At 31.3% G+C, this 11844-nt stretch overlaps 1 protein-coding gene across 1 annotated transcript in view; it reads right to left on the bottom strand.

Annotated features, from left to right (window-relative positions):
- Positions 1 to 390: 390 nt before the first annotated feature.
- Positions 391 to 11844, bottom strand: part of LOC124360707 (rho GTPase-activating protein 7) — a 366867-nt gene continuing 355413 nt past the window's right edge. The window contains exons 15-21 of the mRNA XM_046814537.1: positions 9645 to 9868; positions 9209 to 9520; positions 7885 to 8213; positions 6048 to 6199; positions 3877 to 4152; positions 3236 to 3415; positions 391 to 2598 (exon numbers count right to left, since the gene is read on the bottom strand). Coding sequence (XP_046670493.1) covers positions 2484 to 2598; positions 3236 to 3415; positions 3877 to 4152; positions 6048 to 6199; positions 7885 to 8213; positions 9209 to 9520; positions 9645 to 9868 — 1588 coding nt within the window. The 3' untranslated portion in view covers positions 391 to 2483. The remainder of the gene's footprint in view (positions 2599 to 3235; positions 3416 to 3876; positions 4153 to 6047; positions 6200 to 7884; positions 8214 to 9208; positions 9521 to 9644; positions 9869 to 11844) is intronic.

Genomic DNA, 11844 nt, shown 5'->3' with positions numbered 1-11844 from the left:
TTAATTCGACTTATTGAGGTTCCACGTATGGGTCAGATATATAATACATCTATGTCAGTTTGGAAAAGAGATTGCTCATACAACAAGTAAACAGTGATATTTGTTGTTGTCTACAATATTTTCCTCTAAAATATGGTAATATCTTAAAAATGAATTCAATTTCATTGCAAAAAAACAGTAGGCCTATAGTAAATTATTTGATTCAAAATGGTCATTCCTTTATGTTTATAGGTTATTTAATTGTTAACATATAAATACCTAAAATAAATACCACTTTCAAATACTATAGTTTTATACTATAAAATTGTAATATTAATTTATTATAAAAGTAATCATGATATCAAGTTGACAACTTCACTTAATTGTAAACATTACTGTATACTGAAGGACTATATACTGGGAACGGAATAATGTCAATAAAAGGTGCTGGCCATGGGATATGGCAAATCAGTTAAATATTTTGTTCATTTAAGGATAAGGAAATGATTGCTTTGCTGACAGTCCCGTAACTAATATGTGTGTATTAATTTGTATAAAATGTTACAAGAGAAAATATTTTTTTTTCTTATGATAAATCCACCTCCAATAAAAGTAAATCACTCTAACAATGTTTTAAGTCTTCTAAAAATTTTAATTTTCAAATTAAATATATTAATAATTAACAATGTATATTCCAAATTTAAAGTAGACATTCATATACATTTACTACATATTTTTACACCAAAGTTATTTATTTACTTTAAATAAAATTGTACACCCTAATTATATATTAGTTGTTGGTCCCTTCTTTGGTAACACAAGACTGAATTATCTATTTCTCTATTCATCCCTACCTAGGTTACTAACTATCCAAGGAAACAATAGCTTAAAATCTGAATGAAGAATTCCAAAAAATTATGGGGGAAATATAGAATCCCACAATCTAAAAATTATTTTGTGTAAAATCTCAGAAAAATACAAAACTGTGTGTCTAGTTATAATCATCAATTGATATTAATTTCTCATTTTTGAGGGTGTGTGAGTAATAAATTTGATTCCAATCAGTCTTTAAGGACTAACTGAATTTAAAGCTGAGAAGTAAATTAAGTGATATATAATATTTATACATAAAAAAGTTAGACTTTGGAAAGCATCTTTACATACAGTACCAGTAACTATAAGAATATTAATTTCATAAGAAAAGTATCAAAATCGATAAAAACGTTATAATAATGCCAAATGCATGGAGGAATATGTAATTGGGTACAAATTATGTGACTAAAAAACTGAAATTAAAATAAAATAAACAATCAATCCTGAATTTTGAATAAAATTCTACAATAGGAACAACAAATTTATGTATAACATTCCCAATATGACATAGATTCCTTTAATTTAGAACCACACTGCATCTTAATTTATGTCTTATCAAGTTGAATTTATATTTTATACAATTTTTGCCCTATTTTTAGTTCTTATTGTGTCATTTTGTGTCTTTATTCAGTGTCATGTCATGTCCCATCTTCAATTCACATAAAAACATGTTTAATATATAGAATAGAATAGAATATATCTTTTATGCTGCTAGTATGTCACATGCATTATTTATTGTTTTCGTACATAAAGTTTTAACATCCAAAAAAGATTAAGATTTTCAACTGATAATACTGAATATCTAAATATCACTTTTGGTAATCACATTGATACTAATACTTAAAATGAATTTTCAATAATTTGCATTACTTATATTCTTAAGAAACTCTCACACCCCTAATAGCTTCGATCAGTGAAGGATGTAATAATATTGTTCAAATTACTTCCAAAATAACTAAAAATTTAGTATTTGTAATAAATGTTACAGAAGTTCTTAGCGTTCTTATTACGTAGTAAAGAAACAAATGAAAAACTGACAAAAATGGTTAAGAGTATGATCTATTTTTGTTAATATTTATTTCACAACAATATACGATACAAGTACAAAATCTATAATTAATTAATAAATAATTCGATTTTGATTGATAAAGGTCTGATCACTCTTTTCCTATAATTAGAAAGACCTTTAGTGGACAGATTCTCCTACATTACAAATTATAAAATCTATGACCACTGCACTATATTATGTAGGATGATATACAAATATAACCATGCATAGTCTTTTACTGTCAATACATATTTTTATATTGTCTTTAAAATAAATTTGAGATGTTTCTAAGTACTTTAGTATTTGTTACTCTCAGATATCAGATTGTTTTAAATATGAAAGACTACACTTATGTTGACCAGAAACATTTTTATTTTTGTAACGTGCATGAATAAATGCTGATAACATACAATTTTACAAATTTGTGTTGTATAAAAATATGATTGATTGAGTAAACTATACTAGGATTTGAATTAAATGCCTTGGTTGGTTGTATACAGAATATTACAAAAATATATGCACAATAAGACCTTGGCCTGTACTATACAGAGGGATATGTACAATGCACGGGCAGTTGTGAGTATCAGACTTTGCTCTCAGGTCCCTCGGCCATGTGCTTGAAGGAGCTGCGTATCCTAGCCAAGTGAAGGGCACACAGATGTCCATAGCTCTTGTTATACCATTCTGGTGTCCGGCCCCTGTAAAATTTTAAAATTTAAATAAATTTATGTTATAATAAATATAAAAATACAATGAGCAGTTTTATTCACAGAATAATTTCAATTACAGGATGTCAGTAAATTAACACATTTGCAAGAGTCATCACCAATAATGCTGTCTTTCTAGTTTATGTGCATTAGAAAGATTCATTTTTCTTTAGAAAAGTGTTTGAAATCATGATATCTAATCTGAAACCTGTTGTAAATACTGGTGGATAGAAAATGTCTGGCTGGTGATGAAAGAGTCATGGAAATCTAACCAAAATATCTTTACAAAACCTTTGTATATTTGCACTAGCTTTTTTCATGAAAGTCTCACCGTAGAACTACCATCACACTAAAACTGGTGCACTCAAACTATTAACTGGTAAATAAGTTACAAACAAATTTTTTTTCATTATACATTTCTTTGTAAAAATGATGTGTACATTTATTGAAGAAAACATCCAAGTTTTTCAGAAATTAGAAATGAAAATAATATTGAATCAAACTATATTAATAAATACAGCTACTGTAATCTGCCTCTCATTAATCAATTAATTGTATTAATTAACAACCTTGTAGATTGTTATAGAAAATCTCTAGAGCATTAGATTGAATAAAACAAAGTAATTACTTGGTGTCCACCCTGGAGAGGTGCATGATGCGGGACTTGCCACTGCCACACGGCTCGATGAGGTACCTTGACGCTAACACAATACCTCGCACTCCACCTGCGAGCAAAGGTCCATCGCTGTGCTCGACCGAGGTCTCCACAATCACACAAGCCCCCTTCCCCAGCTCTGTACGCCACGATCTAGAAACAACAACTCATTTAACAAACATTTCTCATTTACATTTGGTAGCACTAGTATTAACATCATAAAGTATAAGTATAAGGCATTGTTGATACATCATATTTTCAGTATGCATAGCTTAACAATTATACATAAAACAATAAATGATGGTGACAGTAAAATATTCTACACTGCCACACATGGTAAGGTGAAGTATTTTGTCTTGAGAAAGAAAATTATAAATGACAACAGTAATGATCCAATAACAATAATAATAATTTTGAATTATAGAGCAGTTTATTAACAAAAGCCGATAACATTATTCAATCTGAAACTGAACATATTGTAACTGACAAAACAATGGCTGTAAAGGCCTTAAATTATTGATTTTGGCTGTGGCATTGATAATAATCCATTGACATGAAAATAAGTAGTTTTATTTAGTCTTTTTTTATGTATAAAGAAAAAGTAAATGTATTACCTTAAAACACAATAATCTTTAGCTGGGAGGGGAGCCATACTCGAGCCGACATACTGAAATACTTCTGCCTGCGGTTCAAGCCGTGCTACCACCCTCCACTTGAGTAGAGCCGTGTCCCACAGATGTCTCTCCCTCAACACACGGTGCAGCAGCTCTGTGGGAGGGGCTTCGACCTCTGTGCTGACTTTCCACAGCCTGAGTGGGTGTCCATCACCCACCTTCTTGTAGGCCATCTCCACCTCATTCCAACTGTTCAGGCTGACCCATCCTCGGCTCCTGCAGGAGAAAAGTTAAAAATGTAAAATAGTTATTATGAATCTTTTCCATGAACCATTTCAATAAGAATGTTATACTGTATCATTTAAATATTCTTGTAATGTAAAATAAATTGTTGTAACTACCCAAAGTTAACCACCAGCTGATATTATTGATAACACATCTTTATTCGCTCATTTACATTAGATGTTATTGCATTATAAGATGAAAGGCCGTAACTTTCAGACTATCTATTATTATATGCTTAGTTTCAAATTTTACATAGTAACTACACAGGTTACCTTACTCATTCTACACATACTTTATATTGTATTTTACATCACAACTCAAGGCCTTTTGATGAATGAATGAATTTATACAGAACAATATGTATCTTTATGTTCCTAGGTAATGTTAGGATGAATCGGTATTGTACTAAGTTATTGAGGAAGGAGACAATAGCTACATACAAACTATCAATGGGAATTTTTCTCAGTACCACATTCTTCTTTTGGAATCTTTTCTCATCTGCTATATTCTGTTTTCAAATGTTTGCTCTGAGATAAAGATTAATCATAGAAAAGAATCTAATACTAAGAAAAGAGTTTTAATCAAGATCAACTATTGAATAATTAATTATTAAGTTAATTAAACTTCATTACATCAGTTTAATTAATAAATTTTTATGATATAAGAATTTGGAATTATGTTGTAGTTTAAATTTGGATTATCAATATCTGTCAATCAACTGAATTTGAATCTTTTTTTAATACCTCTCACAACCAAAGGGCTGATTGTATGTTCAAATTAAAACTATTTATTGTTCATGGTAATGTATTACATTGTCAAAATACAATTTATAAAAAGTATTTAATTAGTAATTAAATGAAGTTTAATAATATCTATTTAATTAAAGTATTTTAAATTACAGTTGTGAAATCTAAGACAGTATAATTTAGAGCTTTGAGTCTATAATTATTATGCATAGTAATGGAGAAAGAAACCTAAGCTATGTATTAGCAGTTAGTGATTGTGGCTGAAAGCCAGTCAGTCGCTTCACACACACGTACCCCCAACACTCATGAGCACAGAAGGTTATGGATGGTGACCAGCCTGGCACCTTTCTGTCTCACTAGTCACCTAGTGTCACTAAATGAGTTATTCAGTAACATCTTAGATTCATAAGTAAGCAATACTCTACAACAATTTCTATGTATTATATGTTGTTTGGTATCATTTTTCTTGTTATGATGTGTACAATCTATACGTGAATCACTTTAGAATAAAATTACAAATAACAAAAATCTAAATTTGATTGAAGAAATGCACTAGGTGACTTTAAGGGTGGAAATATGGCCGGTCCTAATCCCCTGCACTTGTGAGTGTATGATGTGTGTGTGTGTGTGTGCACGTGCGTGTGTGCGTGCGTGCGTGTGTGTGTGTGTGTGTGTGTGAATCTACCTGCAGAGCTGCAACCGTAATTGCTAATACTATAGGACAAGTCTCTTCAATATTCTCCTATTGAGTAATAACTTTTATTACTTTAATTTTTTTTACTGCTATTATAAAACCCTGTGTTCTACTAGAACGTAAAAAGTAAAACAAGTCTGGGGCACTATTAAGAGGAATACCTTCTCTGGTAGCTATATGATTAGTATATCAGGATATCATTCCAGGAGCCCAAGTTAGGGCATGTTATTTTCACATGCTGATCAATAATCACTTGACCTAGTTTGCTGAAAAGTGGTAAAAGGTTCCGGACTAGAGTTTCGGACCATCCACATTAAAAAAAAAATATCTTTGTGTATACTACATGAATTCTAACCCAGATAATTAAAACTAACAACTGAAACTGTTGATGCAACACAGAGAAAACATTGTATTTCATAAGATAAGTAAAACAGCAATGTACTGACTTCTCCCTGGCCTCCTTGAGCAGGGCTGTAGTGCAAGCATACAGGTAACCCCTCCAGTCTTGTTGCAACTCTGCACCTAACTCCTCTAGAGCCACTGGTACACTCTCCTCCATGTAGCTGAAGTGGCACTGTGCAAGAATCTCTTCTCCCAGCTGTTAACACAAATTGTTTCATTACATACTTTCAATTTATATAGATTAACAACATTGATTTCTTGGTTCATGAATTGTGTAGGTATATGATGTAGTATAGCAAAGTAATTTTAGAAATTTATTGTAGTTTAAAAAGTATAGTGTACAAACTATGTTTCACCTTTGTTGTGATTGTGTGAGTTGTGTAAAATGTTTTTGGACTAGATCATTAATTCAGTACTAGATATTGTAATTCAACTTATCATGGTCTGGTCGGAAAGGGTAATTTTTACTATTAATGCTCGACCAATCACATAACTCTGTTCTTAATGTGGCCTATTGGAAGGAAGAAGAAGAAGTGTAAAACTCAAGGGCACAAATTTTGTCTGTTTTCTAGCTCCCAAATTTGGGAGCCAAAGTTGGCTCTGTTATAGAATTACAAGTCATTAAGAATCTGATTGTTTCAGACCATGAAGTGTTTGCTAAGTTTGCATTGAATGTCATCCGCTTAAGGCACAAATTTGTTCCCGATACCTATGGTGATTCTGCTAAGATTAAAACAAGGGTTTATGAGTGTTATAAACGTTTCAAAGATTGCCGTGAAGACATTGACGAACGCTCTGGACACCCCAACACATCAACAACCGATGAAAACATGAAAAAGTGGAAGAAACTGGTGATAACGGTTGCCATATTATGATCAGAGAGGTTGATGATGATGTGGCATTTCAATTACCATGACACGAAATTTGTTCAAATGTTTTGGGTATGAAACGTATGGCAGCAAAATTTGTTGGATTTTGAACAAAAACATCAGCAAATGAAAGTTGCTCAGGAGTCTATAAATGAAATCAATGACGATGCAGAATTATTGAAACATGTTATAACAGGTGACAAAACATTGGTTTATAGATGAAATCGAAACTAAGGCTCAATCATCCCACTGGAGGCATTCTGGTTAGCTGAAAAACCGAAAAAGGCTCAACAAGTCCAGTCAAACGTGAAGGTTATGCTCACTGTGTTCTTTGATTTTAATGGCATAGTGCATCATGAATTTCTGCCACAAGCTTAAACGGTCAATAAGGAGTACTACCTGCAAGTTCTACACTGTTTGCGTGAAGCAATCCGAAAAATACCTGGATATGTGACAAAACAATTGATCGCTTTATACCACGACAATGCACCAGCTTACACGTTATTGCTTGGTTGTGTATTTTTAGCCAAAAACATTACTGTAACAATGCTCTAACCTCCATATTCTCCAGACATGTCTCCATGTGACTTTTTTAATTTCCAGAAATAAAGAGAACCTTAAAGAGCCGTTGTTTTACAAGCATCGATGACATTAACAGTTCATTGCTGAAAAAGGTAAATAAAGGCTATCCCAAAGACCGGGTTTGAGAAATGTTTGGAAGATTAAAAGAAGTGCTGGCACAATTGTATAATATGTAATGGACTATTTTGAAGGTGACAACATTAATGTAGAGAAATAAATACATTAAAAAAGAATTAAAATACTGGTTACTTCTTGAACATACCTTGAATTTTATATTTACCTTTCATTTCTATTTATGTTGCAAATAAAAAACAGTTTACTTGTTAACAAAATGAATCATGAAATAAAAAATAAGGTCCTACTTTTTATACCATCATCATAAAAATCATAATGAAATATCCAGAATATTTATATCTTGTATGTTACTAACCGTGTATAATTCACGATGCTGTTTTATCAAGGTAAGCAAGCAATCATGAGCTGCCTTGTTCTGACCCAACTCTTTGGCATCTGGTACACCGGTGCTCTTGTTGCGACGGCGTGGTGACACCGAGGAGGATCGGGTCGGTGCAGGCTGCCAGTGAAAGAGTGATGGTGCCAGACAGACTGCTAAATTACTGGCTGTCATCTGGTTGGTGCTGGAGTGAGTTGAAACTTGGTACAGGAAGTCCAGCAACATGAAGAGAGCTTCTCTGTGTTCATCCGGTAGCAATAGCAACGCACATTGGACCGCTTCCGTTCGCAGGTTCACAGGCACGTCTGTATATAAAGGACTTATTTGTATGTGTTTACCATAAATTTTTAACTAAAAATGGTAGAGTTTTCTTACTTTGTTAAAACTTTGTAATACTGTCTATTATTTTAGTTATACGATAACACTTTCACTATTACCCTGGTCATGTATCGACTTTAGCACATCCGGAATAGTAGTAAACTGTGTCCACCACAGTGAATGTGTTAAACAATTTTGCCATAACAGTTTAAAGCGTAATCCTTAATTGTTATTATGAATTATTTTATTAATTTTAGAATTAATGAATTTATGTGAAAAGAATGCTCATCAATAAATCTTGTGGGTTTACTGAATTTTTGAAGTTATTTACCAAGATAAAGTATATTGTTCTGGGGAAAAAGCTGAAATAGAATCAATGCCTACATTGCATCATTAATTTGGCCCTTATATAAGAGCAAGAGCACATAAAGGGATTTTGTACTAGCATTTTTTCATTCAGAACTTCCATATTTCCATCTTTGTACTTTGTACATATTTCTTCAAGAATACATTTGATTAAGTTGAGTCAATTCTTTAAGGGCCATAAGAAAGACACCTTAAAATCCCCACACTGCATTTATTAGAGCAGAAAAATAAAACATAGATGACACAAATTTATTAATATTATATATTAATAAACATGAAGGTTTTATTATTTGATTTTATAAGATCCAGATAACATTTATTATTACATAGATATACATTAGTACTGACAATTTATACTATTTTATGCAAAACAAATGTTTAATTATAGAATGTTGTTATAATGATGCTTTTATTCTAAATATATTACAGATGTTATAAAATTGTTAATGGCTTTAAACAATATTAAATGGATAGGCAAGCTTGGTATTGAGAAAGTATTGATTTTATAAATAAATATACACTGTAGTTTATTAAACAAATTCACAAATTATTTGACTATGAATAACATAGAAATGTAAGAAAACTATCAGATGAAATATTTGAACTAAAAACTTACGTTGAAATATAGCGACGAATGTTTCTGACAACTTGTTGGTGAGTAAGACCTCAGGTAGCTCCCTGAAGTATTGCTTCACCATGTCGGCTACATCATAGGCTTGCTGACCTTCAAACGTGAGGTCCTCGGAATGTGTTTCAGCGAGGGTCTTGAGTCGCTGTATTCGAGAACGGACGCCAGGTTTGCGGAACAAACCAACCTGATCTACAGCTTGCGTCCTCAGCCACGAAAGAGCTGCTTGGATACAAACTGGTAATGCTTGACCACTCCTTTGTAATGACACCACCAAAGGAACTCCGAAAACAGTTTTATCTGGAATAAACCATGTAATATTAGTATGAAAGGTTACAAAAAATACAAATGTTTATTTGTAATTTTGAAGAAATTTTTAGAAGTAGAAGATAAACAATACATTTTGTCTTATAGTTGAGTTTACCTTTATAATCTGGCGTTTTGATTTTTCTTATAAACTTTGGAAGTTCCCAATTCCAGCCGGTACGATGCGTGGGACAGTATCGTTCCATTATTGCAGTCAGTTTCAGGAGAGCCAGCTTGCGTAGCACCAACATCTGGCCACAAGACATGGAGCTGATGGACCTCCCAGCTAGTGAGTCTGGCCGCACCGAACCTCTCTGGAAACTGTGCCACCGAACCACACTCCTGTAAAAGACAATAAAATCAAACACTGAACATTTTCTCTATTACACCAAATTATTAAACAAATATGTAAAATAATAAACACTAATTTTTCTACCATTAACCCTCCGACTGCCATTCAACAGATATCCATTGCTTATTTTCGTTCCTTATCCGGATAACCCCCTGATTAATTTGTTATGATACATAAACAATCAGGTATCGACGTGATTCATATACCATTGGCAAGGTAAAGAGTTGCCAAAAACAGCACCGGTTATTTTTATTGTTCTATGACAGCAGAGTAATTTTAGAATGGCATTGCTGTTTTCGTTTTTGCAGAAACAATTGTTCCACCCACTTTTTTGTGTTTTATAGTTTTATAACAATATATATATATATATATATATATATATATATATATATATATATATATTACATTATATATATATGGCATTTGTTTTTCGTTTTTGCAGAAACAATTGTTTTATAGTTTTTTATATATATATATTATATATATATATATAAAATTATGATAAATTTATGACTATTGTTTGCTATAAAATTTTACAAACCCAAAAAACATCATTACAATAACTGTTTTTTAACAAGTTACTATACCTTTTTTTAGAAACATATCATAAAGATTTAATAACCATAAATAACAAAAACTTTAAGTTTTCTCACAATATTTATTATTATGGTGTTCTATAGTTTATTGTAAATAAAATTATAAAAAATATAGTTAGGGTTAGAGATTATAACAATCTATAAACATTTTTACAAATTTGTGTTTTTGATCACGAAAACCACGCTTCTTATACTACTTTCAGTTAATTTATTTACCCAAAGACTCATACAAAATTATAAATTTTCTTAAATTAGACTAAATTTGTGACCTTTAGGCTATTTTGGAATTAGAAATTTATATACTAAACTATATTTTTCAGGTGTGCCTTCCCCACCCTCTTTTTCCATGCAAATAAGAAAAGAAAATTTTTCCCACTCACTGCACAAAATTGAAATTAAAATATTTACCCTGGTTACTTATTATCATTGTATTATATGGTTCATTATGAAAAAAATTATACCAAATACAGTTAGGTTTGTAGTAAAAAAATTTACAGGTTTTAGAAAATTAGCTTGCTAAACTGGGAAAAAACGACTTGATGTTTAAGGAAAATGCTGTAGGAGAATTAACCATAACGGTTTATCTTAAATTATTGTTATTACAATTATCCAAAAAATTTACTTTAGGAGGACTCTGTTGGAATATTTGGAAAACTTACAATACTAGAAGTATGCCAAGAACAAAGAATTTCATTAAAGTACTCCAAAACAATCTTCATTGGTTTTCTGATATGATGGTAATTTCGATTTTATACACTTAAAAGTTGTATACATCACATTTCAACTACATATGAGTTAAAAATGCTCATTAATTCAAGCAACTTTAACATAAGAATGCCTATCATTAAAAATATTTATTCCTGACAAATTTAAAATGAAGTATTGTCACTTGTAGGGTTAACTTACTTTATTAAGGATTTGACCTGTATTTTAACCCTTATAGAGCTAAATTATTGTGTGATCGTAATACTCATCGTTATAATAGCCTACTCACCATGGTGCAATATATGTTGTTTAGTCTTTAAAATGCTTGTAATTTTCAGTATTATCTACTAATAAACAGCACTTATATTTTTCATTTATAGAATGTACACTTGCCGGACATGACCTGTTTTTGAAATGTCGAATTGAAATTTTAAATTATAATATTGAATATCTCATAGATATAGGTAAAAAAGACAATGATAATTCTTTCTAATGTTGTAGTACTTAGGGGAGGTTGTCATTAACAAGGTTTAGCTGTAATTGTAACATACATTTATAGCACGTGACTTGGATATTATTTATAGTTATGATCTGAAAGCACACTTGTGTTTATGAACTTTATATATACTCAGAAGTTGTGAAATAATTTAGTGAATGTTCGTTCG

Source organism: Homalodisca vitripennis, chromosome 4 (assembly GCF_021130785.1).
Source record: "Homalodisca vitripennis isolate AUS2020 chromosome 4, UT_GWSS_2.1, whole genome shotgun sequence".
Taxonomy (NCBI): domain Eukaryota; kingdom Metazoa; phylum Arthropoda; class Insecta; order Hemiptera; family Cicadellidae; genus Homalodisca; species Homalodisca vitripennis.
Note: the sequence above shows the minus strand (reverse complement) of the source record. Positions and strands in the feature narration are given on the sequence as shown.